At 40.0% G+C, this 16,487-nt stretch overlaps 1 protein-coding gene across 4 annotated transcripts in view; it reads right to left on the bottom strand.

Annotated features, from left to right (window-relative positions):
- Positions 1-952: 952 nt before the first annotated feature.
- The window catches only part of SLC26A11 (solute carrier family 26 member 11), a 52,215-nt gene continuing 36,680 nt past the window's right edge, over positions 953-16,487 (bottom strand). For 2 of the 4 annotated variants that reach the window (XM_069076102.1, XM_069076100.1), the window contains exons 12-13: positions 11,799-11,871; positions 6,765-11,062 (exon numbers count right to left, since the gene is read on the bottom strand). In XM_069076102.1, coding sequence (XP_068932203.1) covers positions 11,040-11,062; positions 11,799-11,871 — 96 coding nt within the window. In that variant the 3' untranslated portion in view covers positions 6,765-11,039. Of the gene's footprint in view, positions 4,468-5,516; positions 5,680-6,764; positions 11,063-11,798; positions 11,872-16,487 lie in introns of those variants that run through there. The other 2 variants (XR_011166094.1, XM_069076103.1) reach the window with 2 other exon arrangements.

Below are 16,487 nucleotides of genomic sequence, written 5' to 3'. Positions count from 1 at the left end.
AAGTCTTAGTATACATGACCATACCCCCATAAAACTGTTTCAGCAGATTTCCTAAACCAAGTTGTGGGTAACTGGTGGGACTCAAACCCCAGGAAGATGTCTACCCCAAACATGTTTAGACTTCCCTCAGAATGGATGGATGGGAACAATTTGTTCCAATGGCCATGAAGGTGACTGACGTAGGTGAGTAGGTGCTGTAGAGACCTTAGAGCTTTGTCAGGCATTGAAGATGCCAAGGTCATCTATTGCATTCCACACCATCATCAGCCATCCTGATTTTTGTCTTGCCACTGGACTTTGATGCCTCTGGAAGACAGAGTGAGGCTGACAAATTTATGCAACTCAGTCTCACTTAAATCCAATCAACTCAAAAATCAAGACATCACCTTGTTATGAGATTGGTCCTCTTTGAAAACAAAGGTTGAACAGTAACATGAGGAAGGGAGTAAGATATAAGAAGACTGAAAAGATGTGGGAGAAGGGAAGATCTTTGAGGGGCCTTGAAGTAGAAATAGAGGATTTTATATTCTATCCTGGACGTCATAAGAAGCTCCTGGAATTATTGAGTGAAGTATATGTGTGTGACATGGTCAGATCTGTATTTTAGGAAGATCACTTTGGCAGTTGAGTTGAGGATAGATTAGAGTAGTGTAAAATTGAAAATTGATTTTAATTGTATTTTTAAGACTTAATCAAGCTGGAATGAGTTTAATATTCTCCCATGCAGTCTAAGTCCAAACTCCCAACTTTGTAATGCCACCCTTCACCCACATTCCAGAGAAACTTTCCAAATGTCTAAAGGTCTTTTTCTTCTAATTACCTCCACTCAGGACTCAATTTTCTATTGTCAATTGAATCTCCCCCTTTGTATAAGCATACCTCAGATATATTGCTGGTTTAGTTCCAGACAACCAAAATAAAGCAAATATTGCAATAGGATTAGTCACATGAAATTTTTTATTTCCCAGTACTTAAAAGACTTACACTATATTGTAATCTATTAAGTGTGCAATAGTATTATGTTGGGGAAAATGTACATACCTTAATTTTAAAATACTTTATTGCTAAAAAATGATAACCATCATTTGAGCCTTCAGTGAATTATAATCTTTTTGCTGGTGGAGGGTCTTACATCAAATGTTGATGGCTGCTGACTGATCAGGGTGGTGGTTGACGAAGGTTGAGGTGGCTGTGGCAATTTCTTAAAATAAGACAATGAAATTTACTACATAGATTGACTCTTCCTCCCACTCAAATACAAGCTATTATAAAGTTATTAATTGGCCTAATTTCAATATTGTTGTGTCTCAGGGAATACAGAGTCCCAAGGAGAAGAAGAGAGATGAGGAATTGCCTGTCTGGTGGAGTAGTCAGAACATATACAACCTTTATAAAGGTTGTTCACCATCTTATTATGGACACAGCATGTAGTACCCCAAGGACAATTATAATAGCAACATTAAAGATCACTGATCACAAATCACCATAACAGATACAGTAATAATGAAAAGTTGGAAATATTGTGAGGATTACCAAAATGTGACACAGAAAAAAGAAATAAGCACATGCTATTGGAAAAATGGCACTGATAGACTTCCTTGAAGCAGGTTTGCCACAAACCTTCTATTTATAAACAAACAAAAAAACCCCAAAATATCTGTGAAGAGAAATAAAGCAAAGCAATAAAAGCAAGTATGCCTGTATTGTCTACCTTTGTAACTTTGCCTACTATCCACTTATGCAGAATTCAATTTCCTTTGTAACCTCACCCACCACCCACTTAACTCAAATTCAAGTTGATTCCATTAAAGCCATCCAAACTATACCCATGTGTACAAACTCATTCTATCACCTGAGGATTAATCCTATCTTCCCACAGAGGAAGTAATGGGGAAGATGTCTACCAATTGGGATTGTCATGTAATGTTAGGTCAATCAGAAGAAGACACACTTATAATACTGGAGATTTTGCTCTGTCATTTTGCTAATTGTTATAAAAGATCCTGTTAGTCCTCATTCACGATCTTTGGTCATTGAGAGAGGCCATTGACCCAATTTATTGGTTACTGACAGCCTAACTAATAAATTGATCATGCTTGGAAACTTGTCTCAGTTTACCTTAATTTCAATCATAACAATGAGGCCAGACTTGAGGCAGAGACCAGCCAGCAGCCTGGTCTCTATAGTTATAGTTAACTATATTTCTTTCTATAGTTAACTATATTTCTTTTATTAACTATAATAACTATTCTATTTTAGTTAACAGGGGAAATGTCCAGAGAAAATAGTAACATTGATAAAAGAACACATTTGACTACCCAGATGTCACACATGTTTATTGTCTCTTGACTATCCAAAAAAGAAAAATGTATCCAACTTCAGTTTAGAACTAGTGATCTAGTACTATTCCAAATGCTTTCTCCAAGACACTTAGAAGATACGTCATAACAAGTGTCTTAGAATCCATTTGTGTATCTCTATGCCATTGTACATACTGAATCTGATTCAGCAGCATCTATCTCAAGACTACAGGTTCTAGAAAGTCAATAAACCATGAACATTTAAAGACATATATACACATGTCTAAATATTTATATATGTGCATATAAAAATGTGTGTATATGAATGTATGCATATATAGACACATATTTATATGTATATATAACAATATGCATATACACATTTATATATTATATATAATATCTAAATAGATATATAGATATAATGTATCTAAATATACAAGGCATTTGAAACACACACACACATATTTCAAATGCTTTCTGGCTCCTTTTTGTTGAGGGTTGTCATTTTGAAGACCAAAAAGTACCTAATTAGTACTCTCCTTTGAAAGTATTGTGGATTCCCTAATTTGTATTAAGGAGAAATAGAAGGTGCCATTTGTTAAATTTAGATATTGAATTTTTGAAGGAACTTACATGTCAACAAATAAATGATAAATGACTTGCATTCAATTGTGCCTATTTTTCTATTGACAGCTCTTCATTAAATCTATGACCTTGACTCTCTGTCAGTCAATTATTTAAAAAAATCTACTAGGTGCCAGGCTCTATGCTAAGCACTGTGGATACAAATATGAAAAAGAAAGATAGTCACAGCCCTCAAGGAGCTTACAGTCTAATGGGGGAATATAACACACAAAAGGAAGCTGAAAAGGGATACTGGCGGGGGGAAAGTACCTGGCATGGACACATGATGGAGTCCAGTACAAGGAGTGCTGCTAGTAGGAAATGAAGAGATAACTGATTTGGGAATCCTCTTAAAATTGAAGCTTTAGGAGGAATCCTTCGCTCTGCCCTCCAATCAGAGGAACACAGGGCATTGAGGACAATGAAGGTACCAAAGCTGATGCCATCTCACAAACTGATGACAGTGATGTTTCCTGGTGGCATAATATCCCCTTATACTTACTTCTTTACTCCCTCTCTGAAAGGTTAGTTGCTTGACAACATGGAACTTGGGAGAGTTAAGCTATTTAAAATGTAAGCTCAAATTGTAATTAATTTTGATCATGTATATGTAACAGTGACTGCTCTGGTCCTAGATGCATGGAGGTCAGGTATGTTACATTTCAACCCTCCCCCAAAGTCCCCTGGTATCCTTAAAAGGGATTGTAGTAAATTGTCTCTGCCATTGGCTGTAGCCCGCCATTGATTATGTTCTTCCAATTTTAGGGGGCCCCTGTACCCCAATTCAACTTAACCACTCAACAGTCAGATTAATTTTTTTTTTTGCTTTTTGGAGAGGGCAATTGGGGTTAAGTGACTTGCCCGAAGTCACATAGCTAGTAAGTGTGTCAAGTGTCTGAGGTCAGATTTGAACTCAGTTCCTTCTGACTCCAGGGCCAGTGCTCTATTCACTGCACCACCTCGCCACCCCAGTCAGATTAATTTTTACAAAGGAATATTTACTTCAAAGGTATAATAAGAAAAAATATACCAACATTCCTCTCACCTAGGGGGTGGGGCACAATTTCCCTTCCCTCAACCTAGCTTAGTTTATGGTGCTCAGCCTATATTTGAATAAGATCTTAACCCCCTTTATATTACTGGAGAGAAAGAGAGAGAGATAAAGAGAAAGACAGAGACAGAAAGACATAGAGACTGTCCTCATCTGGAAGTTTTGAAAAAAGCTACTTCCACCCATGTGGTGGGTAAACGCAGGATGTCTTCTCCCAGAAGCAGGTCCTTGCCATCTCTCACATAAGTAATTCCATCTTAGGTGATTTAGATATATACCTTGTTACATATATCTTTTCCTTGTAGTACATATATGAGAATTACCAAATCACATTCTGGGCCATTGCCAGTTATCTTGATCCATATTTGGTCACTGGACCCAGATGGCTCTGGAGAAGAAAATGAAGTAGTTGGTGGCCTTGCACAGCCCTCTCTCACTTAAATCCAATTCACTTGCATGTCATGGTATCACCTTCCTGATGTCATGGTCCTATTCAAAAATAAAAGAGAAATAGCAACTAAATCATATTAAAAAGGTGGAGTTTTCTTTTATTAAAAAAATTATGTAGGTATAGATTTTATAGTTAAAGACATAAATAGTATCTTTCCTCCCTGAATTAAAAAAGCAATACCACAACTTTCTGGGTTAGGGACTTTCTTGTTTTTGTTGTTCTAAAGTTAAGAAATGCTCACTGTTACTTCAGAAAGAGCAAGTTTCAGTCACTGAAACCAACATTTAGGATGTAAGGGAAAAGGAAAGGGTGACAATGCTAGACATGCAAAATTACTTTTCAGAAAAAAACTTTTGTTAAAGTTTTTTAATAAATTCATTACTGGAACAACAAACCACCACCACCAACTAAAAAGACCTAGTATACACGTCTAGGGAAATAACAGTCTTTCTGTGCTCTGCCCTGGTAAGACCATATCTACTAGAGTGTTATGTTTAGTCGTGAAAGTCACATTTTAGGAAAGACTGGGCTGTGCCTAGAGGACTGTCCAGAATACTGAGAGGCCTCAAGATCACATTGAATTGCAGATTTGTTTGGAAGTAAGTAGAACCCTAATATTTATTCTGGAGAAGAGAGGACCTGGGAGTTGGGGGGAAGGGAAAGCAATCTTCAAATATTTGAAAGGCTGTCATGTGAAGAGGGAATTAGACTTTCTTGCTTGGTTACAAAGGGCAGAATTATGAACGATGGGCAGGAATTGCCATAGAGGTAAATTTAGGTTTGATGTTTGAATAATTTCTTCACAATTAGAACTGTCCCCAAAGTGTCCTGAGATGCCTTTGGAAGAAATAGATTCAAGTAGAGACTCCATGGCTTGTTGTCAGGTATGCCCCGAGACAGATTCTTCTTTGTTTACAGGTTAGATCAGATAACCAGTGAGATTCCTTTCCTCCCTGAGATTCTGTATTCTTTCCACTATCTCATCATGGCCATCTCTGGAAATAGGGGGAACTGATATTAGAGCTGAGGGAACAGGTGTTGAGATGGAGCCAGAGATAGAGGTTTCAGAAATACAGGAATGCCAAACCTTAGAAACATTGAGATCCCCTCCTGGCAGCTTCTTGAGTTGGCACAATCATTCAGGAGGACGTTCTGGGCCTCAGCTTCCTCTCCTGTCCAGGGATCCCTGAGACCTCCAATTCTAACATTCTGTGGGTTTATTGTCAAAAGCTCCAGCTTTTGAAACAAAGCTAGGCATGGAGGAGAAGGGAGTGGAATCAGTAATTTCATAGGTTCACCTGGGTGTGTCACCCATATACCCAATATCTACAGCAGAGAATAAGGGGAGAAATGGATCAAATCAGGTTCCTACCACATTCTTTCCTGATGAATCAGTTTGTAGTCTGTGAAAGAAGCATCCTCCTTTTCTCCCATAAGTCTTAAATAAAGCAGGCAATACATGAGTGTTGCCTTTGTGAACTATTTTGAGCCCCCCATTACCTGAGAAGGCCTAAAACCTGGATTGGCTAATCAGAGGAAAGACATTTTGGCCCACTCGGAGCTTAACCCACCATAATGCGTTGCGTGCTTTGGCATAACAGACATGTTTTACTTAGCTGTCTGAGTGAACCCAAAATGCCCCTTCTTGTGTCAGCAACTACAAGGACAGATAAAGCTGACCAGCAACATTCTTCTGTTTATGACTGCCAAGGACACTATCTTGAATAATGGGACTTTTCTTACGTTTTCTTATATTATTTCATGTTTATGATTAAAAAAAAGACATGCTTATTCTATAATTTCGACTAACACCCTGACATTCTCTTATCTTATTGTATTTACAACCTATCTTATTAAGAAATTCCTTTCTCATATTACAGTTAGCATATATGGAGACTATAATTTTGGTTGACACAAGCAACCTGAGTTGGGATTGCTCTAAGTGTATAAAGTGTCTCCTTCAGCTTGTTTACTCTGAGTTCAAAATTATTTTCTGATTCTGTCATGCATGATTCTCTGACTTAACAAGAATAAGCACATTATAGCACATAAACAGCCTGATTCTATTTGTTCCTTATTCAAACCTTTGGTAAGGTGAACCCCATTCTGTTTGTTCTTTGGACAAACTTTCTTCTAAGGGGGAAAATGATTCTGCTTGTTCCTTTGGACCAGAACTTTAGTAAATGGTTGACACCTTTAAGAGCATGAAATTTCCCTTCAAGTTTTGCTTTTGCTTTCATTGCTGGGGCCAAGCAGCAAGAGCTTCATAAGTCTGTGAAATCCTGCCCTCAAACCACCCCCCACCCTCCAACACTTTGCAAGGAAGCAAGAGGGAGAAAAGAAAAAAAAACTTTATTGTTCCAAGGGGGCTTGAAACCTACTGACATATAGAGGGGCCTGTGAGCAAGGAGCCAGGCAGCAGTTTCTCATTCTAGTCATGTCCTCAAAGCCTTACAGTGACTGGGAAGAAAGGAACTGGCTTAGAAGAAGGAAGGGGTGTCCCACCATTTTCTCTTCCTAATAAAGTAATTTTTCCTAATGACTCTATTGTATGAAGAGGGAGAAAAAGTTTGTTATAATAGGGATATTTGTCCTTTTTGGGCAGGAAATGAGAATTCAGCAGTTCAACCTTCCCCTCCCCTCATGTTTACATTATGACTTTGGATCCTTATAATGGTCATTTCTCTCCTGTGTACTATTATTAGACTTTAATAATCTAGGCCACAGGGGTGGGGAACAACATGTGGTCTTCTAAGTTTAAATTTAGTAGCTGTGACCCTGGCCACATGTGGCCTTCTAAGTCCTCGGGTGTGGCCTTTTGATGGAGTGCAAATTTTATAGAACAAATCCTTTTATTAAGGGGATTTGTTCTGTGAAGTCTGACTTTGGTCAAAGGGCTGTACTTGAGGACTTAGCGGCCACACTGTGGCCTTGAGGCTGCAGGTTCTCCACCAGGGCTTTCTTCACTGTTATGCCCTCCCCAAGTACTTTCATCAGGATAAAGAAGGCAATTGGATTAAACCCTTCAACCAAGCATAAAAAAAAAAACAAAACAATAGGGGGCGGCTAGGTGGTGAAGTGAATAGAGCACCAAGCCCTGGAGTCAGGAGGACCTGAGTTCAAATCAGCCCTCAGACACTTAACACTAGCCATGTGACCTTGGGCAAATCACTTAACCCCAATTGCCCCTCCAAAAAAAAAATAACAATAACTAGCAGTTATATAGAGCTTTAAGTTTTATTACAAGTGTTATCTCATTTTTTCCTCCCAACAACCCTGGGATGTAGGAACAGCTATTGATATCCTCCTTTACTGTTGAGAAAACTGAGGTAGAGGTAAAGTGACTTGTCCAGTCACAATTAGTGCCTGAAGCTGGATTTGGACCTAGGTCTTCCTGACTCCGGATCCAATACAATGCTCTTATCCACTGGGTCAGATGCTTTTTCTCTGCAGCTGAGATTCCTCCTGCCAGGACGGTATGAGGATGTAGGCGAATAAGAAACAGCAGCAGTTTGCTGGTGAGAATGGAATTTCTAAACCTTGGAGTAGAAAGTGGGGCTGGGGAGAGGAGGGGCTTGGGAACAGTGGGATATAATACAGGAAGGTGAATTAGTCTAAAGGACAGTAAGATTCCCTATTCCCCAACATGGTTAGATCAGCTTTTCCATAAAAGGCCAGGACTTGGGTTAGGGCAAAGTTCAAGCTGTACCTTCCTTGAATAGCTTCCTGGTAGCCTCTGGCTGGATCAATGTGGTTTCCTGGTCACTAAAGGCATAAAACAGCTCAGCCAAGAGGGGTTGGAGCCTTTCAGAGTGGGTAGATGTCTGAAGTCCATGGGAGTCATCACACTCTGACCAGCTGACCACACAGCATTTCCATATATAGATGGGGATGAGGGGGAGGTCACATTTGCCAGTACAAAGTGCTACATTATCCTTGTTGAATATTGTTTCTATGTTGGGGTAAGTAAAACTATTTTTGTTAACTGTGCAATGGCTTACTGAATTTAAACTAGCAGCATAATGGCCTGAATCAGGTCTGCCCCTAACAGAAAGCAAAAGGAAAGAAAAAGAAAAACCTCACCTTTTCATACAAGTTAAATATGGAAGGCTGCATGGTACAGTTGTAGGAGCACTGGATTTTGAGTAAATGGTTGTTATTGTTACTTTTATTTAGTCACTTCAGTCATGCCTGAGTCTCCTTGAACCTATCTGGTATTTTCTTGGCAGAGATACTGGAGTGGTTTGCCATTTTCTTCTCCAACTCATTTTACAGATGATGAAACTGATAGACAGGGTTAAGTGACTTGTCCAGGGTCACATAGCTAGTAATTATCTGAGATCACATTTGAACTAAGGAAGATAAGTCTTTCTGATTTCAGGTCAAGTTCTCTATCCATTGTGCCACGACCTGGGTTCTAATCCCAGCTGTGATATTTACTATCCAGGGTCACATGAGTGGGTCACTCCTTAACTTCTCTTGTCTTCACTTTCCTCATCTGTAAAGTGAGAGGCCTGGGGCAGACATTTGCTTAGGTCCTTTTCAGTTCTGATTTTATTATCCAATGACCAGGAAAATTCAAGGAGAGTTATTATCCTCCCTCTAATGCCAGAATAATATACCCAGGGAATCATCCCTGATAGAGCCCCCTCCTGCCTTCACTGCCATGCCCCTTCCCTTCTCTAGAGAGCTTCCAAAGTCCAAAACCCAACCAAAGTCCCAGTTTAAGGGCTATCTATATAAAACTCAACTCTGAGGGCAAAGCTCAAGGGAAGGTCCTTGTATTGTTTGAAATTTGACAGGAAGTTCTCTTACTGGTTGGAGTAGGCAAGTCTCAATATGGGCGAGTGGGGCAAGGAGGTGAGAGGAGGAACAGGAACCATTTTCAATTAGAAGAATTCTCTGAGAATGCTAGAAATTATCACTAGTCAGATGCTCCAATATTTGCCCTCTAAAGGTCCATGTCCATTTATAGATGAATAGCTTTTTCTTCCATAATTTCTCCATAGTGTCACCTACTGGGGTTTTCCTTGGGTACACTGGCCCAAAAGATGCATCACAAGAGAAATCCATAGTGCCGTGGTGTAACAGTAATGAAATCTGAAGATACTTTTGTACTGCTAAGTTAACAGGTACTTAGCACTTAGTGTCAAGCTAATTATATCAAGCCATTGTTAAAGAAACAGAAGGTATGAACCCCTGTTCCTGAAGTAACAGGAAGGGGCTGAACAGGGAGGAGCAATACTGTGTATAAGGAAAAGCCCCAGCTGGAAGAGTCAGAACTCCTTGGGGCAAGCATTGTGGAGGCAGAACAGCTACTGCCACAGAGACAGAGAGACAGGCAGAGAGAGAGAGACAGAGACATAGAGAGAGAGAGACAGAGACAGAGAGAGAGAGAGACAGAGAGAGAGGCAGAGAGAGACAGAGAGAATTTCTCCCAGCGTGCATCTGGAGGCTGGGCTGCTACTGCTGGACTGAGAAATGACACAGGGCTTGGACTTGTGGTGGCAAAACTTGAACTTATAGAACTTACAGTGGCAGAACTTGAAGTTGTGATGCCAGAGCTACCAAAGACTTCCAAGGGCCAGCCAGAGCTGCTGGAGGAAACATGACTGTGGTGTTGATACTTTGTTTTGGCTCTAATGTTGATTTCATAGGCAGAAAGTGAATTGAAATGATGGTGCCAACCATGTGTGTGAATATTGTTGTAATTCTGCTAAGATTGATGTGTGTAGATATTGTCATGGCTCTGTTAAGCTTTCTCTTCCCAGGAACAGTAACTGAAGGACTTGAGGGGGACTAGGCACTGTGAGCTTCAATATGGAGCAGGAACTGCATAAGGAGTTGGACAAGGAACTGAAAGCTGTCTGCCTTTGAACTGAGGTGACAGTTGGATAGATTCAGGCAGGAGCTGGGGCCATGGAAGAGGAACCATGGAAGCTGAGAATCCACCTCGAGTCAAGATAAAAAGACCTGTCCTTGGGTATTTAATGCAAACTGAGAAGATCATGATTTACTGTGGCCTAAAGGTTGGAGGACTTATATTCTGTATCCTGTACCTTTCCAGGATAATTGAATTAAGGATGATTGTTAACTAATCTCCAATTAAGAAGAAAGAAGACTTTTTTGACTGAGATATTAAGACAATGTGACCTAGGGGTGGAGAACCTTGTACTTTGTACTTTGTGTCATTAAGGAGGCTTAAGGATGATCGAATTAAGGACTTACTAAATGACTGAGTTACTAAATGAATAATTAAATGAATGTTATCTTTTGCTTAAAACTATGTGACCATTTCATTTAGGTGAAAACTATGTGGCCACTTTAGTGATAAGTTGTGAAGTTAAAACATTATGAATGTTATACTTTCATTTCTGTGAATGTTTTGCCTTAATTTACTGCTGAATAAATAGAGTTCACTATACTATGTCATCAGAATCCTGAAGCTGTTCACAGCAGCAGTCCTCTGGAAAACTGCTTGTGCTTGGCTTTACACATGGAGAGGCCTTTTCACCATCTCTTGCCATAGGATACAGACCAACTGGTTGGCATGAGTGGGACAGTTCTTCATTCTGGTGGAGTCTTCATTGACATTATAGGGTTAGAAACTTTACTCTTCACTAAGGTATTTCTCTGAAAGGAAGACAACAGATTACAGGGATTTGGGGAGAACAGAGGAAGGTTAAAACACAGAATTAAATAAGATGGCTCTCCTGGGGTTCTCATGCTAAAAGGGATTTTGAAAGTTCAAACTCCTTTGCCTGGCCCTGAGGGGCCTCCAAGTTCTAGGGGTGCAATTAGTTTAGAACAAAAGCCACTAGACCTCCATGACCAGCAATTGGTGGGAAGAAGTTGAACTGGTGAGTGTAAGGTAAAGGGTACCCTCCCCACCTATTTAAGGAAAAGCAATCAGGGACTCCAATGGATTTGTTATGAACCAATTATGCCCCAAGATCATCAATATTTAGGGGGGGGGTCATGTGGATATAGTTCTAGTTTACTATTCCTTTCTCTAAGGGAAACTGAGCAGTCAGATTCATGGCCTGGAATCACAATCTCCTTTGGAGAACAGAAGACAAGATTATAGAGATAGCTATCAATATCTCCCTTCAAACTACGTATTTATACATTTAGACACCCCACATGGATTTACACATCTTACAAAGGCATGTATACACCTTAGGTTAAAAAACCTTGAAGCAGGCAATTCTAAGCCCTCCCATGGAAATTTATTCTGCTACTCTAATGATCCATTTTATTGTCTAATTTTAATCTGCCCCAGTGTAGTCTACACCTTATTTTATTCTGCCTTCATTGAGAATGGAGGAGAGAGCCAGTATGTTGTTGTATTGGGCTAAATCACACCAACCTGCTTCTTCAAGGGTGGAGAAATGTTGGAATCCCTTCAGGTCAGCAGACAGAAGGTCAGAAAGAACAGGAGCCTAAGGAAGAGATGAAGGGCAGTAGTTGGGGAATGTAGTTAATTCTTTCATCCATAACACAGGGCAGAGAGTTGGATTTAACTCTTCTTAAAGATAGTGAAATATCATGGGGCAGCTAGGTGGTGCAGTGAATAGAACACCGGCCCTGAAGTCAGGAGGACCTGAATTCAAATCTGGCCTCAGACACTTGACACTTACTAGCTGTGTGACATTGGGCAAGTCACTTAACCCCAATTGCCTTGCTTTCCCCCCTCAAAAAAAAGCATAGTGATGTATCATGGGAAAAGTACTGGACTTAGGTTCAGGAAAACTTGGATTAAAGTTCTGTGTGTGACATTTCTTAGCTATGTGAACATGGGCAAGTAGCTTCAGAAAGTACTTTGATTTCCTCAGGTATCAAATGGGGATAATGATACCTATCATTCCAATCTAAGATCAAATGAGATCATGTAGGTAAAATCACTATATAAATACTTATTATTAAAGCTTTAGTATGACCTTCATAAATCACTTGACTTTCTCAGGCCTTCAGTTACTCCCTCTGTAAAATGGAGAGAATAACATTTGTTCCTTTCCTGTTTCATTATGATGCTGGAAAGTGAATAATATTTTAAAAGTTAATAAAGTTGCTGAAATCCATATAGATGAATGCTCTATAAAGATGTCATTACAAATATGCTTCTAAGAATAGTTATATAACTCTTTGTTGGAAATGTCCCAAAGGCCTCTGACCAGTAAGAGAAATTGAAATCTCCAAATCACACAATGTGAACAATTAACATCTATCCATTTTACTTTCACCTTTTGCAAATTAATTTAATGTGCTCTGTAAGTTCATTTTCTTCAGTCTCTGAACATCTTGAGTAAAAGTGAATTGGGCTTATTCATTCTCATTTTATAGCTAGAGAGACAGAGGAACAGAGAGGAAAAGGACTGTACCCAAATCTTCCCCTTAAATCAGTGGAACGCGGGCAGAGTCAAGATGGCAGAGTAGAAAAAGGACTTCCTTGGGGCTCCTGCTTCCACCTCCTCCAATTCATGTAAAAGGTGACTGAACAAACTTTGGAGCTACAGAACTCACAAAATGACACAGAGAAGCTAACCTCCCACTGAGAACAGCCTAGCAAGCCTACAGGAAGTGGCCAGTGCAGCATGTTGGGAGCCAAGCCCAGCCCTGGGTGAGCCAGAGGTTTTTGCCTCAGGGAGGCTACAACCAGCCACAGGATGGAAGGACTAAAGATCAACAGCAGCTGTGGTGGTTTCCAGAATTATCAACCCATAGATGCTAAGGACAAAGTGAGAGGTCAGTGCAGTGTGGACTTTGGGACCTGGGAGTTCAGGAGTGCAGTCAGGCCTTTACCCCCTGGAGGGAGAAGCAGCTGAGGCACTATGGCCCTGTAGCTGCTGCCATGTGGTTGCTTCAGAGCTCCTGGTCTGCAGATTGTAGGGGAACCAAGCAACCAATCTGAGGGGTAATCGCTCTTGCTTTAACCTGCTTGGATCTGGATCACTGTCTAAGGTGGAGGTCCTGGGGTGTGTGAGCAGTTTGCCAGGGAGTGTGGAGGCGTCAGAGAGGGTACCCCACAAATAGCTCTAGCAGCTACAAAAACCCCAGAGATTGGGACAAAGCTTTCCTCTGTGGAAGCAGAGTTCTACTGTGGCAAAAAGCTCAAAAGTCAAGTAATTGAGTGGCAACATGAGCAAACGAGGGAAGCAAAGCAAGCACTGTGGTCCGACTTTGGATTCCTTTTTTGGGGACAAAAAAGGATCGAGGCATGGAACAGGAGGAAGACAACAAAGTCAGAACTCCTGCATCAGAAGCTTCCAAGAAAATAATAAGCTGTTTACAGGCCATAGAGGAGCTTAAGAAGGATTTTGAAAACCAAATAAGAGAAGTGGAGGGAAAATTGGGAAAAGAAATGAGAACGATGCAAGAAAATTATAAAATGAGAGTCAATGACCTGACTGAAGAAAATAGCACCTTAAAAAATAGACTAATTCAAATGGCAAAAGAGGATCGAAAAGCCAACGAGGAAAAGAATGCCTCAAAAAGCCAAATTTGCCAGATGGAAAAAGAATCTCAAAAGCTCACTGAAGAGAATCATTCCTTCAGAATTAGACTGGAGCAAATGGAAGCTTAGTGACTTTATGAGAAATCAAGATACTATTAAACAGATGCAAACAAATGAAAAAATAGGAGGCAATTTGAAATATCTCATCAAAAAACCATTTACCTGGGAAATAGATCCAGGAGAGATAATTTAAAAATTATTGGTCTACCTGAAAGCCATGATCAAAAAAAGAACCTAGAAATCATCCTCCAAGAAATTCTCAAGGAAAATTGCCCTGATATTTTAGAACCAGAGGGCAAAATAGAGGTTGAAAGAATCCACCAATCACCTCCTGAAAAAGATCCCCAAAAGAAAACTCATAGGAATATTATAGCCAGGTTCTGGAGTTCCCAGATCAAGGAGAAAATATTACAAGCAGCCAAGGAAGAAACAATTTGAATCTTGTGGAAACACAATCAGGATAACCCAGGATCTGGCAGCTTCTACACTGAGGGACTGAAGGGCTTAGAATATGATATTCCTGAGGTCAAAGGAGCTGGGATTAAAACCAAGAATCACCTACCCAGCAAAACCAAGTATCGTGTTTCAGGGGAAAATATGGTCATTCATTGGAATAGAGGACTTTCAAGCTTTCTTGATGAAAAAACCAGAGTTGAATAGAAAATTTGACATTCAGATACAAGAAGCAAGAGAAGCATGAGAAGGTAAACAGGGAAAGGAAATCATAAGGAACTTATTAAAGTTGAACTATTTACATTCCTACGTGGAAAAAACAATAATTGTAACTGATGAAACTTTTCTCAGTATGAGAATAGTTGAAGGGAATAGAAATGTGTATATAGATAGATAGATAGATAGATAGATAGATAGATAGATAGATAGATAGATAGATAGATAGATATACATACATATATATCTATAAAGAAGGGTATATGGGCATAAGAATAAATATGTGAGTATGTGTATATATGTGTACAGGTATACATAGGGGGCACAGGACCAATTGAATAGGAAGGGATGATACTTAAAAGGTGAAATTAAGAGGTGAGAGAGGAATATAATGAGAGGAGATGGGGAGAGATAGAATGGGGTAGATTATATCATATAGAACAGGCAAGGTATAACTGTTACAATGGAGGGGAAGAACAGGAAGGCATAAGGGAATGACATACACTATACATTATTCTCAATGAATTTGGCTTAGGGAGGGAATGACATACACACTAAATAGGGTATCTCACCCTACAGGAGAGTAAGGGGGAGGGGGATGAGAGGGGAGATGATGGAAGGGAGGGCAATCTGGGCAGGGAGGGAAGTTAGAAGCACCCACTTTTGAAAAGGGACAGGATCAAAGTAGAGAATAGAACATTTGGGGGATGGGATGTGATGGAGGGAAATATAGTCAGTCTTTCACAATATATCCATTATGGAAATGGTTTGCATAGCTACACATGTACAACCTATATTGAACTGCTTATCTTCCCAGTAAGGGTGGGTGACGAGGGAGGTAGGGAAAGAATCTGGAATTCAAAGGTTTAAAATCAAATGTTTAAAAAAAGAAAAAAAAATATATAATTATTATTATTTTACATGTAACTGGGAAATAAGATATACAGGCACTGGGGCATAGAGATCCACTGTGCCCTACTGGAAAGTCGAAGGGGGGATGGGGGAAGATATGGGAGAGAGTAGATTGGGGAGGGGATATTCAGTGGGATCGCTGTTTTGGGGTGGTGGGTAGGGGAAAAATGGGGAGAAAATTTGAAACTCAAAATCTTGTGGAAATGCATGATGCAAACTAAAAAAAAAAAATCAGTGGCACAGCTAGGATGAAAATCAAAGTCTTACTTCCCAGGGCTGTTTAGGTGAGAGGTGGCACAATAGATCAAACACCAGACCTAGGGTCTAGAAGAGTTGGACTCCCCATGGGTCCTTGGGAGTCAAGAAAGGTGCTATCTGGAGGGGGCATTAATTTGGTCTGTTTGGTCCCAGAAAGCAGAAGCAGGAACAACAGATGGAAGCTGTAAAGAGGACAATTTCAGTTTCTTTTCAGGGAAAAATTGCTAACAATTAGAGCTGTCCCAAAGTAGAATGGGTGGCCTTGAGATACTGAGGGGTCATAATCTTTGGAGGTCTTTAAGCACAGGCTAGATGACCACTTGTTTGATATTTTATTGTGGGAATTCCTTTTGGGCAGTGGCTGGACTAAGTGACCACTGAATTTCCTTCCAACTTTCAAGTTTTATTCTCCTATGATTCTCAGTCTCCTTTGCTGGATTATTAACCATGCCCCTACCCCTTAACTACAGGTATCCTCTACAGTTCTGTTTCTTGCTATACACACTCTTGGTGATCTCCTTAGTTCCCTTGATTTCAATTGTCATATCTACACAGATAATTCTTTTCATGTCTGCCTCTTAGAATCTCTAGCTTGTTTCAAGGTTCATCTCCTAATGAAGCCTTTTCTGACCATCAATCTTCCAAGTTCTTAGTACTCTTTCCTTCCTAAAATTCTTACGTACTTATCCATGTACATGGAATAGC

This window comes from Petaurus breviceps, unplaced genomic scaffold (assembly GCF_028583685.1).
Source record: "Petaurus breviceps papuanus isolate PSGF00001 unplaced genomic scaffold, PetGlider_PUasm1.0 90925, whole genome shotgun sequence".
Lineage (NCBI taxonomy): Eukaryota > Metazoa > Chordata > Mammalia > Diprotodontia > Petauridae > Petaurus > Petaurus breviceps.
This window is presented reverse-complemented; position numbering and strand designations above follow the sequence as displayed.